Source organism: Panthera pardus, unplaced genomic scaffold, assembly GCF_024362965.1.
Source record: "Panthera pardus isolate Hobbes unplaced genomic scaffold, ASM2436296v1 HiC_scaffold_8, whole genome shotgun sequence".
Lineage (NCBI taxonomy): Eukaryota > Metazoa > Chordata > Mammalia > Carnivora > Felidae > Panthera > Panthera pardus.
This window is the reverse complement of record NW_026527013.1, coordinates 132,379,770-132,393,507: the sequence shown is the minus strand read 5'-3', so window position 1 is coordinate 132,393,507 and position 13,738 is coordinate 132,379,770. Positions and strand designations below refer to the sequence as shown.

The 13,738-nt window shown below is 33.1% G+C and overlaps 1 protein-coding gene across 12 annotated transcripts in view; it reads right to left on the bottom strand.

The window, feature by feature from the left end:
• FOXP2 (forkhead box P2) overlaps positions 1-13,738 on the bottom strand; it is a 565,305-nt gene that overhangs the window by 147,163 nt on the left and 404,404 nt on the right. For 11 of the 12 annotated variants that reach the window (XM_053897463.1, XM_053897465.1, XM_019418068.2 and 8 more), the window contains one exon: positions 8,453-8,542. In XM_053897463.1, coding sequence (XP_053753438.1) covers positions 8,453-8,542 — 90 coding nt within the window. Of the gene's footprint in view, positions 1-4,785; positions 4,844-8,452; positions 8,543-13,738 lie in introns of those variants that run through there. The other variant, XM_053897473.1, reaches the window with a different exon arrangement.

Here is a 13,738-nt window from a genome sequence, read left to right as displayed (position 1 = left end):
CTAACTTCTCATATACATAAACTAACTTCTCCACCCCCATGATTCTTCTATTATGAATGTATTTTGCTGTTCTCTACCTATTCTCACCAATGTAGGAAAACCTGTGATATTAAAAAAAAAAAAAAATTCTTCTTTAAAAAAAATTCTTCTTTAAAAAAAATTTCTTCTTTAAAAAAAAGATATTTTGAAGTCAAGAAAGAATTTTTACTGAAAGCTGGAAGCGATTCACTTATGTTTCAGTTTGCACATGACAATGGTAGCCTAATTCAGAATAACAATAGTATTTGGAAAGAAGCCTGCATAGACCTCTCCACATTTTTGAACTGGGAATTTCTTGAATTTGAGGGTTCATGAAGATCTCAGGATGCATACCTTGTGAATGTCAAGGGTCTACTATAATTAGTTCTCATGAGTGGTTTCTTCCTCATCTAATCAGAGAACATAATTTTCATCTTAAAAAATCTACTACACTATAGCAATTTATTAATATTTATTAAGTGCCTTTGGGAAAAGTAACTTAGTGCCCAACCATAATTTAACTTAAAATCGTGTTAGATTCTTATAATGAGCTTATATGATTTTCATATTAAGGTAGGGTGGCTTAAATATTTTTGAAAGAACAATTCATTATACCTCTGTTTGATCATTTCAAATGCTGTGCTTCCAAACTCAGCATTATTTAATGAATTATAATCAGCACAACCTAAGATCTCCTTTAAAAACTGGCCATTTAATATAACTATCCCAAGCAATTCAAGTTTGAATATTCACCTCTCAATGAGTTTTCTGGAAAATCTAACAAAAGGCTTTAAGGAATGATGTAACCATTCTGACGGTGACTTTTAAAGAGCTACCTGTAAATGTCTGTCATCAGTAACGGGATTTCTAGCAGTAAATGAAAGGCTCCAGGGTTCCAGGTCCATCCAAGTGTCAAAGATCATCAAGAACTGAGTTGCTTGCATACTACAACTACAACTTAAAATTGCATAATGGAAACTTCTCTTGGGGCAAGATAAGAACTAAATAGTGGATACAGGACTGTAAAAAGGAGCACAGATTTTCTATTTTGTTTGTAAGATGATATGCTAGAATATCTTCTAGGTTCAAGATAGAATTGAGTAATTACAGGCATTTAAAGTTACTCTTTTCTCAATATGGGACTGAAGGGACAGAGATTAAGTGAAATGGACAAGACTACATGATGAGAGAAAAGAAGAGGACAATAAAGGAAGAAACAATATAGTAGAAAAGATGAAGACAGTGGGGAAATTTTAAGAAAACCAAGTGGAATACAGAATGCAGGATGATCGAAATATATGAATACAATCCACTGAGGAAACACAAGGAATCTTAAATGTAAGCGAATTTCAAAATAATTTCACTTTTTGTCTTTAATCATGTACTCACACTGTTCACTTTGTCATTCAATTTGGCTTGTATAACACCTCCAAACATCTTAAGATAAAATTCACAGCCTAAGTCTTAAATCCTATGGAGAGCTCCCTTAACAATATTAATGTTCTATTTCTTTCTTCCTCACTTTAGTTAAGATAGAGAAGGCAAGGGAATATGTTCTTTGAATCCTAATGGATTACACAATGGAACACATGCTTTGGTTGGTAGGAAAAGAGAAAATTTAACCTCCTAGAAAGCAGTTTTCTTCCAGATTAACTTATGGGAACTCAGTATTAGATATGCAATACATATTTACTTCATTTACTTATACAATCAGAGACAGAACAATTTGAGAAAACAGAAGTATATTTACTAACTCTCAATTTTCTATTTAACATTCTTGTAAAAGTAAGTTTTCTTTTTTCTGATTCATTATTTGATCACTTTAGTACTGCAGATTCTAAGAGTTACTGGTGAATGACAAAGAAACTAGGGGATCAACAATCACCAATGTTGCAATTAAAAATTGTATGTATGAAAATGCTCATCTTCATGGACATTGCTTGATATGGTTGACAAGAGCCACCTTTTAAAAGCTCTTCCTTTCCTTGACCTTCGTTGATAAATGCTAATTTGGTTCTTCTTTTCCTCTCTCTCTCTCTTTTTTTCCTTTTGCTTCTTTTTCTTCTTGCTCTAAAAAATGTGGATGTTACTGAGCTCCTCTTGGTAAATCATCTTTGTCAGAAATCTCCACTTTCATGGATTCATCTATCATTTCTGGATTATTTCACAAATAGTTGTCTCTGGCTATAATCTCTCTGTCAAGTTCTAATTTTCTAAAAGTTTGTTACTTTAACTTACTTTTCTTGCCATCAGCTCAAACTCCACATGCCTAAGGATCAATTCATCATATGCCTATTTAAATAATTTTTTAAAGTTTATCCTTATTCCAGACCCCTTGCAACTCCCCTCCCCCTAAACATCCTCCAAATGCTCCACTGTTGATGAGATATTCACAAAGCACTGCTTTGATCATATCACCTGCTTATCAAAAGCCTTTAAAACCCCTCCTACCTAAACAATACAGTACAGACTCCTTATAGGTTCCATACCATCTATACAAGTATTTACTGAGCTTTATTATTCACCAGGCATTGTGAGGCACTGGAGATGAGCAGGAAATTCATGGTCCCCGCTGTTATAGAGCTCACAGCCTTGTAGGAAAGACAAACGTTAAAAAGTAATTTTATGAGGGGCACGTGGGTGGCTGGGTGATGCCTGGGTGGCTCAGTAGGTTAAGCATCTGACTTCAGCTCAGGTCATGATCTCGGTCCGTGAGTTTGAGCCCCTCATCGGGCTCTGTGCTGACAGCTCAGAGCCTGGAGCCTGCCTTGGATTCTGTGTCTCCCTCTTTCTCTGCCCCTCCCCCACTCATGGTCCATCTCTCTCATCTCTCAAAAATAAATAAATGTTAAAAAAATTAATAAAAAGTAATTTTGTGTCTGGCAACTGTGCAATATGTATGTTGTGGGGGCATATAGGAGGGGGAGATACTTTAGTAGTACCTAAAACACTCAGTGCTGCTTTCTTATAAATTAGGCATATGTAGTGAATAGTGAAAATTATGGACAAAAATTGAAACCATATTATAGAATATTTATCATAACCTTGGATTAAATATAAAATTTCTGGAGCTGATCATAACAGTAATTATTTATTAACTCATTATAAGTGCAAGAATTTACGCTAGTTACTTCACACAGTATTCTTTTTAGTCTTCACAACAATCTTGCAAGATAGGTGTCCTTTGTCCCTTTTTTAGAGAGGAGGTAACAGCCTCCACGACATGGACTCCAAGGACTCTACCTACCCAAAATCTTCCTGATTAAGGACAAAGTAGGCTTCATACTCAAAACGTATGTTCTTTCTCCTACATGCTATGACTAGATGAGATACAAGTTTTCCATTGAAGCATACTTAACAATGATGGACTGGACATCCTAGACCCTCCTCCACAGGGTGTCAGCCTTGAGCAGCTGGCCACGGGTGGCAACATCATCATATTTTAAGGTTGTATTCTATAACATTCTTGTAAAACTGCTTATTTCATGCTGGCTTTTAAGAAATGCTCTGTACTTTAATGGGAAAATGAGTACCACACAGGCATAATCTGTCCTTGTGAATAGTTTTTAAGTTAAACTTTTTAAAATTTATGATTTGTGAAATAAAAACAATGTATTAGACTTACTGCTTATCTTTTTGATACATAGAAAAAATAAAAAAAACTTTTTAAAAATATCTTGTTTTCTACATCATAGTGCATTGCTCTACTCAAATCCATATTGCAAATTTTTTGATTTTGTTACTTTCAGTATTTGAAACAAGATGTTTTAGCTTCCTTCTAATTCTTCCATACTAGAAATCAGAAATTAGGTTGAAAAGGAAATATTCAGCATTATTCTTTACCACTGCATGCATGAACATTTATAATTTCCTAAAACCTAAATTATTTATCAGTGTCTAATTCCATATCCTACAGTTATTATTTTCTTCTAGAATATATATTTCATTATTTATATTTCATACTTTATTCTTGGTTTATTCCGAGAATATGAAATTTTACAAATGCTGAGTAGTTTACTGCAGAATTTCTTGTTTTGTCTGCTGATGTTAATTTTAACATTTCAAGTTGAAGAAGTAAAAAAGGTAGAAATTTGCTAAATTGTATTATATCACAACATATTTTACTGTAGATTATTAAATAAAATACATAGGTAAAATCATTCTTTGTGTAGCTTTTGTTTCTTCTAAAATCAATTTATAAAACTACTTCAAGGCATTAAAAAGAACAAAGTTTCTTCAGATATTGTACAAAATGATACTTGCACAATGGTTTGCACGCATACAGGATTTAGTACGTTGATTCCAAAACATTATTTTTGGCTATGGCATGTTAGTAAACAAGTGCTTTGTAACTGAAAACAAACAAACAAATAAAATCTTAACTCATAAACTAATACCCAACAAGATACAGCTATTCCTGAAAAATTAAGATGCCTATAACTTGATTAAAAAAATAAATCTTAAAGCACATATTGTAATATTTTGTCCATCAGTTAAGCCCAAAGTCTCTATTTTAAAAAGATGAGTGGCTTCCTTAACTTATTTAACTGGTTTGTGGCAGAGTCAGAATAAGACCCTTAAGTGTAATTCACTTTTGCTTTTTATTCTTCTGTTCTTGAACTATTTAATACAATTATTTAAAAAATATATATTTTAATTACCTATTGGAAAAGAGAACCTTATATTAGATATTAACCTACAATGAAGGAAGTGATTACAATACTATATACTAATATTCATCTAAGATAGCAAAGCAATGTCATTTACCTTAAATTTACGTCTCTGCTCTGCACAGCTGTTGAAGAACCACAAGTCTGTCTCATGGCTGTAAATGTAACAAGAACAATAATGCGACCAATTTTCATACCTAAACTAAATTAAGTAGATTTGTCATAGGCTAGAAAACTGATAATGTATTTTACAAAAAATTTAAAATTTACAGATTATGGAAGTGTGCATGTGTGCATATGCAAATGTGTGTGTGTGTGTGTGTGTGTGTGTGTGTGTGTGTGTTTAAAAACAGTACAAGAAATTTACTCTTTTTAATCTGGAAATTAGTTTTATGAGATTGAAAGCATTACTTATTCTCTTTGGCTAACTTTTCTTTTTATAATCCACTATGGGTAAACCAAGCCAAGGAAGTTCTAGGAGTAGATATAAATAAATATCAGAAATCAAGACAAGAGGCTGTCTTTAGCCATTATAGTGTGTTTTCTGGGGTATACAGTAAGCATGTAAAGAAGAAACATCTGGTAATGCCTAGGTTAATATCAGCTCCCATTTGCATCACAATCTTTATATATTATTCATCAATATGTCATTAATCAATGTACCTACTGACTGGACCTATTCAATTGGTGTTTTATGGAATGAATAGAAAATGTAAATATGTTTCAAATACATATATTCAGATATCTATACATGAAAAGTGAAATTATTACTACAATCGGTACTCGAGCTTGTCAGATGTGATTTTTTTCTTTCCATTTTGTATTAGATAGGCTAATATCTAAGTCACAAAACCCTGAAAAAAATGTAAATGAAAAAGTAATAGTAGATAAATACTAGTCTGTTGGAAATAGACTCTCTACCATGTCACACTTCAAATCTGGCTACTACTTTTCAACATTTCAAAGAAATCAGTTGAGTATAACAAGACCTAATATTGTTCTTGTGACTTGAGCCATCAAAACAGATTTTTTTATCTCTCTATATTTTTTTCAAACCTTATAAAATAGTTCTCCATCAAAACTATATTTTAAAATGAAAAACACGTACTTTCTTTTGGTCCTCTAAAAATGTGTTATGTATGATAAAGCACAAACCACCGTGATCTATTATCAGCACCAAATACCTAGCCTTTATAAGTGCAGGTTTTGAAACATGTTCAATTACCTTTATTCATTTTAAGAGATAATCTACACCAACTCTATTCTGAAAGATTGGTTAAATTCTTTGTTAAGTAGAAAAAGAACTAGACTGAAAAAAAATCGTCAAAGTTTTAAAGTGTTAATTTCATATTAAATGGTTAAAATTTTTAACAAAAATATGCAACCCTTTCACATAAGTGGCTAATAGTGCAACTCATGTTAAAAAGCATTTGCAGATGCAAGGATAAGCATCACCTAATATCCTCATTTGACAACATATGCAAACTAGGAAGATGCTGCTAGGTTTGTAACACAATCCCAGTATGTTTACAGTTGCTAAACTTATCAAATTCTGTGAAATACTAAAACTTTAGGCTCACATTATATTAATCGCAGTGTATAATTTGGTGAACAGGTAAGTCTTCATTCATTACTTCTAAATTCTCATTCATAAAAACCAACTTTTCATTCCTATGACATTTTGGCATTAGACCTGATTAAAATACAAAATAATAATAAAATGCTATAGTTTTATAATTTATACAAAGGAGATATATTAATATGCATCATGAAACACTAAGTATAAGTGACACAAGAAAAGTCTGTGGTAATGGTTAGCACTTGAAATTGTTAAAAGATATTTAAATTACTTTCAATCATCCTTTCGCAATAAAATAACAAAATTGAGGACTTCTGCCCGAAATTTTATTTATACATCATTTGGTACATGAGCAAGTTTTTCTTATTTTAGAGTCATTAATATTCCTACATTATATGTGTGTGCTTTCCAAGAAAAATTATGTATATTTTAGTTAAACAAAGTATCAAATCTTGCCTTCCAATACAACAAAAAAAAGAAAGACAAACTAAAGCCCAACCATTCTTTCCAAAGATACCCTGGTAACCAGCAATAAAGAAGCTTCTACTGGACTTAGCTTTGGGGAGGAAGGAACAACTACTTTGTCTTTTTTATCAAGGGGCATGTTAAAATAGAATTAGGACAATATGTAGTGCTTTTCCCAAAGTCGAAACAATAAACTCCTACCTTTGGCTTATGCTGCCAGCCACTAAACCTCCCTTGCTATGCCAACAACAGTGCAAAACTCCCATTCTGAAGCTACAGTGAGGAAAATATTTCATTTGCTATCTTATGTGACTTCTATGCAGATTTTTCTCTGTCATGTAAATGTATGGAGAGGCTCCCTTGGACTAAGAGAATTTGATGGAAATACTCCAATCACTGTCATTACTTGGGGAGAGATGATGGTGAGGAAAGTGTGTCATCATAAAATTACTGATTAGTTTAAACAAAAGAATGTGACATTTATTTTTTTTTTTTTAAAGTTAAAATGAATCTTAAACTCAGGCTGATTCACTACAACTTTTGCAATCATGGCAGACATTTGAACTTTACACGGTTGGAACACAACCCCTCTCCACAAGTCTTCCTTCTTCCCACCCACCTCCCACGAAAGGGCTGGTTCCCAACAACATATATTCTGATCTCAAATTTGTTTAGGGACCAAAAATTTAATCCAGCTTTTAGGGAATAAGTAGTTTCTGGATTGTGTAGATAAGTAGCCTGTAATTCTCTGTCATTCAGAAGGCCATCATGTAAGTTTTAATTACTAGCATCTGGGAATACACCTGAAAATGAAAATAGACAGCTAGGCCATTAAAAAAAAAAAAAAACAACAAACCCAAGATTGTTTTGTTAAAATAAAGGAACAAGAAGGATGCTTACTTTTTTTTTTTTTTTTTAAACTAAGCTTACCTTATTAGGCTTACATATAACACAGGATTCAGGAAAAACCATTGCTTATCTTTCAACAGAGCTGATAAACATTTTGAAAGATGTTTTATGTAACTCCAGATTCTACCTTCCAAACATTAAAAAAAAAAACACCCTAAAAATGCTTCTTCTCCCCAAACAATGGCCTATATACCCTGGGTAAGACTATATGAAACAGTGGTTATATTACATAAGAAAAAGTTACTTTAAAGGACATACATATACTATCAGTTGCACAGGACAAACATAGTGAATAAGGACAACAAACTCCAGAATGTGTTTTTATAACTGTAGCAACAGCAATAACTCCTTGGCAAACTCAAACAGTTTTTCTGGCAACCTTGGAGGTTTTCTGCATTTGTCACTTGGATACAACTGCGGAGGTTGTCTAAGACTGCTTTGTCTCTTTCCACACCATCTTACTATGGCTTTGCTTTTGGAGAAGAAATTTCACATTTTATTTTAACTTGTGAATAAAATTCTGTTAAAATCCCACAAGGGAGTTTTATACAAAACTTCTTATGCCTACGTATACCAAATGTGGTTTCTATACAATTTTTGCAATAAGTGGCCTTGTACACTTTTGAAATCTATGGAAATAGAAAATATTTTTCTCTTTCCAAAAAGTAAAATGGACTCTCCTTTTGAATTAAAATTATCAACACATGCAAATGTAATAATTTTCTGAATGTATACAACTGGGTCTGCACATTTGTTATCATTATGAACATCTTTTAAAATAAGATCTCAAGGACAAGAATGCTTTACTAACCTGCAGTGGTCTCTGTTTATCACTGCTCTTAGGAGATTTCAATCCACTTGTTTGCTGCTGTAAGAGAAGTTGTCTAGCTGCTTGGAGAGCCTAAAAGTAAAAAAGGGAGCAATATCTAAATACTTTGCTGAATGGTAAATTGATTATCAATAATTGGCTATTCCTTGGTTAATAGTAAAAGGCTTCAATGTATGACAGCTCCTTTCCCATCCTCCCTTCTAGAGAGAATTATTAAATATCTTCTAATGTGAAACAAAAATTCCACATATAACACATACACAACTTTACTTAAAGTCATGGAGATACATGGAATCCTGCAGGAAATAAAGTTAATTTGTTTAAAGTGCTTAAAGAGGAAAAAATCATAAACTGCATCAATAACCTCATTTCCACAAGGAACTTGTCTTTGAGTGTTCAACTAAAATGCCCACTCCCTTTTAAATTATCATTCAATTTGCATTTTCATATTACAATTTTGAAGCAAAAGCAGTAGACTTCAAGTGTTACCGGAAGCTGTAATTAAATTTGACAAATCAACATCAGATTATCTTGAAAGTGAATTAATAAGGATTTTCACCAAAGATTAAAAACACTTTTTTTGTACTTACAATTCAAGGGGAAACCTCTCCTTTGACAAAATAAAGTGCAGTTTTAATGCCAAATAAAATTGAGTGGTTTTCATTTGCATTCTTAGCAAAATCAGAGAACAAAGAAATTACCACTCAACCAATCAGGTTTGTTTCTATGTGTGACAGAATACCAATCAAAATAGAAGATGTTTTCATTTATTTTTATGTTTTTTTTTCCCATTCAGGAAAACAAAACTTAACATAAGAAATTAAGCATTTCATTTACAGGAGGAGGGGCAGTTTGGTGATACACTATATAAACTTATATAAAAACGAATGTCATAAAAAAATACATATTGAGATGCTTTTAGGGTAGCAGTATAAATTAAGGGAAAAAAACTTTTTAAGAGCCTCTACTTTGCAAACTCCTTTTTTCTCTCAATAACTGAGTTTAATGAACACTAATGATGAAATTTCTCAACACATAAAACTAAAATAAATCATTGCCCTACTCTGTTCTTCATTGTTTTGGAATACAAGGTAAATTTTTCATGATGGGAGAATATTTTAGATCAATATTCTACTATCATAATTGAGATTCTAAGCTGATAAAAAGTACAATTTTGATTGGAATCAATGATCTGGTTTTTAAGAGAGTTTCTAGTATCCATGACAACAGTTGCTTTGACAAGATGTGCATATGGCATTACACTGCCAGCTGGTGTGAACAATGTTTGAACTACTGCATTGAGATGCTGAGCAAACAGAAAAAGTTGCCACGTCTTAACCCTCGGGGAAGGCAGTCATCCCCTGATCAATTATGAAAAGACAGAGAGAGGGCTGCTACAGTCTGGCTCCAAGCAAGTTTTCTGAGAAGGCAGGCAGACATAGAAACCAAAGTAAACAAACTGAAGGCACTATAGCACCCTCCCCTAACAACGCTGATTTGTCTTCCCGGAGCAGGATCTGGCATAGTTTGTAAAGCACACTTTTTACATTTGGAGACACACACACTCAGAGCAGCAATCTTTTGTTTTTTCAATTTTTCAAGTAATTACTACCTCGATGTTTCTAAGGATGGCACATTCCAGTGAACTCAGGCAATTTCATGTGAAGTGAAGTTTGACAAATAAAAGACCAAGTAAAAAAGTCCCCAAATACTTTATCACAAAACTTAGTTTAAAAGATTTCATTTAACATTCTAAATGATACAGCTTCACTTTTTAAATCACAATTTATAAAATAACTCCAAATGATATTGTGCAAGTGGAAATTACCATAGTGTGACTTAGGCTGTGTCTATGTGAGACTCTCAAGAAAAGAAAAAAAAATCCATCAACTATTTTTGCCTTTGTTGCCACAGTCCACACAAATTTTGCCTCATCTTTTTCATATAACTGTTTTTCCCCTTTTGTGTACACACAGACTTATTGAGTTTATATTTAATTCTGTAGCCATTTATTATTCTTAAAGGATTCTGATGAATATAGTTGTGAATCTTGGAATCATGGACGGCTGGGACTAAAAGCAATCATAGAAATCATGTACACTGATGCCCTCAGTTTAACAAATGAGAAAATGAGGCCTAGAGTTATCAAGTGTTTTGTTCAAGGTCTCCCGCTTCCAGGCCAGAGTGCATTCCAGTGTGCCATGTTGTCTCTCTCTGTTCCATCAAAGAAACCATTAGATGGCAATGAGTAAAGCTGGAGTAAAGGAGCACATATGGCGCCATAATGAGTGATTTTTACCTATAAAGAGAGCATATTCATTTATCCAAACCTAAAAGAAAAACTACAATATAATCTTTTTACATTTGAATTTGTAAATGTTTGAATGGAACAACTACCACGGAACACAGATTGTTTTTATCGCTGAGTGTTCCTGCCATCCTTGACTTGGATATCCTCGACCGATACCTGATGGAACTCTAAACTCTTGGAACCCTCTGATCATTTGACCAGTTATTACAAATAAACTGAACAATTCTAGAGCTGGACATAAGTCTTACACATTGTTTAGCTTAGCTTTCACAATTTCCAGACAAGTGACCGAAGCACCAACATGACAATAACTTGATTAAAGTCACAAAGCAGTAGCATCGTTTGGTGAAAAGTTCAGGCTTGAACTTCTAAACTGTCTTCCAAGCTTAGGGCCCTATTCATGTCACCATCCTGCATGATACTCATTCAGCTCAACCCACACAAGAAACCCAATGGAATATGCAACACCCAGTGGCTATAGAAAGATACTAGAAAATTAGATTTATTGGAATTGCAGCACATGAAAATTCCCTGGACAAAAGCATACGTGTACATGTGCATGTTTTTACAGGAGTAATAGTAATAGTAGAATACCACAGACAGCTGGCTAAACTTTTAAAGTACCTTGGTTTCCATGCACATTGAGAGTTATCTTTAAAATAGTCCAGGATCGGGGGTGCCTGGTGGCTGAGTTCGTTAAGCATCTGACTTTGCCTTAGGTCATGATCTCATGGCTCATGGGTTCAAGCCCCGCATCAGCTCTGCACTGACAGAGGCTGCCTGGAGTCTGCTTCCACTTCTGTGTCTCCCTCTCTCTCTGCCCCTCCCCTACTTGTGCTCTGTCTCTTTCTCTCTCTCTCAAAAATAAATGTTAAAAAAAGTTTTCTTTTTAATAGTCCAGGATCATCTTTCAGTACAAATTCTTATGAAAAAGAGCCCCTCTCCCCTCCTCTCTAAAATAAAAAAAATAAATTAATTAAAAAAAAAAAACATTTGCCTATTCCAACATTCTTTTAGTAGCAGTAGAGACTGCTGTAGCAAACATAAAAGTCAGGAGGACAAAAAATAACTCTAAGATATCAGGAATGATTTAAAACTTATCCTAAGCAGGCATCTCTGGCAGTTTGCATTCTAACTGCAGGCATCACATGACATTTTTATTCCCAGCATTCCGGATATCATTTTAGGACTGAATTTTAATAAACAATTGCTCACAGATATTTGGTTCATCTTAGTAATTTATTTTGTAGCTACCCAAAAGATGAAAGATTATGAGATAAAATACTTTCATCAATATAAGGTGTTAGGTGTCAAATTACATAAAATATTAATTTGAAAATCACTTGTCCACTTCAATTGGTAAATAGAAAAGATAAATTCCAGGGCCATTCATTAAGTTCTATGAGCTATTTAGGATTTATATGATCACCCTCTGCTCTGAAAAAAAAAAAAAAAAAAAAAATTAGAGCAAAGACAAGAGATGTTTACAGAATCTCCTTTAATAATGACTGAGTGTGATTCTAGTGAACAATAAGAAAGAGGTTTCTAAGACAGCCAAACCATATCTAGTTTCCAAAAACACATTTGTTTTGAATTAATAGTGCACTTTACTTAATGAAGTTATCTAATTTTAGTAAAGTGAAAGAAAATTAAGATAGGACATTTTAAAAACTGGAATCAGATTAAATTAAAATATTTTGAAAAATGAATAAAAATTTTTACAACAGATTAAAGATGTATTTTTGTTAGGCTGCAGAGGTGTGGGAATGCACAAGTTTTTCAGAATTCAGTGCATCTGACTCCACAACACATATTACATTGTATGTTAACTAAATGGAATTTAAATAAAAACTTTAAAAAAATACTTACTGAAAACAGCATTCCTAATAGCTACTGTTTAATTTCAAATAAACTAAAATTCTGTAAGAAAAACAGAAGTTCAAGTTATCACCCCTCCACAACAGTAGTAATTTTATGCTACCTATGAATCTCATATATGGGCAGTGACTTTAATGAGTAGGTCGTTATGAGAATTAAGAGTAAAAAAGCTTTATAACCTGTCAGATCAATATCTTGAAAAACCCTGAAAATGTTCACGAGGAGTAAAATTGTTTGAGAATAGCTCAGAAACACCCAGTGAAACCAAAAATGTTGAGCATTCTAAGGTTAATAAATAACTTCTTTTTTTCAAAGTAAATATATGTATATTTTGGGAGAAAACAGACATCACTCATATCTCTCCCTATAAAAATAGGAATGCTTAACCTATCAGCCTGTTGCATTTGAGACATTAAAATGAAAAATGGCATCTACACCCATTAATATCTTCAATGTATAAACAGCACAGCATGACACATTCTTGAGAGCTGAAGGCTACAAAATCTCTCTGAAACATAAATAACAAAGCACTCAGAAGCATATTTGATGTTGATATTCATCTCTGAGAAAAACACTGCTGCCTAGGCTTCTTATGAAAATAGATGCAGCCCAAATGGATCTCCTGTAATTGGTTTCAGATAGCGAGGTCAGAAGAAATATGATACAAGAAACGATTATGTGGAACAGGCAAAACAAGAATGTTTACACAGGCACTCCCTAGTTATACTGACAAGGGGTGTATACTTTGCAGATAACCAGAACCAAAAAAAAAAAAAAAAAAAAAAAATGCCAGCAGGACATTCAAAATTTTGCTCCTCATACTCACATGCTTTAACCTTTAACATATGACGTCTTTAACATGTTACTTTGAAAACTGAACGTGAAATAAGTTTTCAAACAGAATTTCATTGTCTAATTATTTTCACAAGTGTGGTTGATAAAAAGCATACTCGGAGCTTCCACAAAGGATGTGAATTCCTATTCTGTTTGGCCTTTCCTCGCATTATGTTCTCACTAAAGGGAATATACTGATAAATGTAATCTGAAGTCTTGTAATGCTATTTAATAGAAGAAAATTA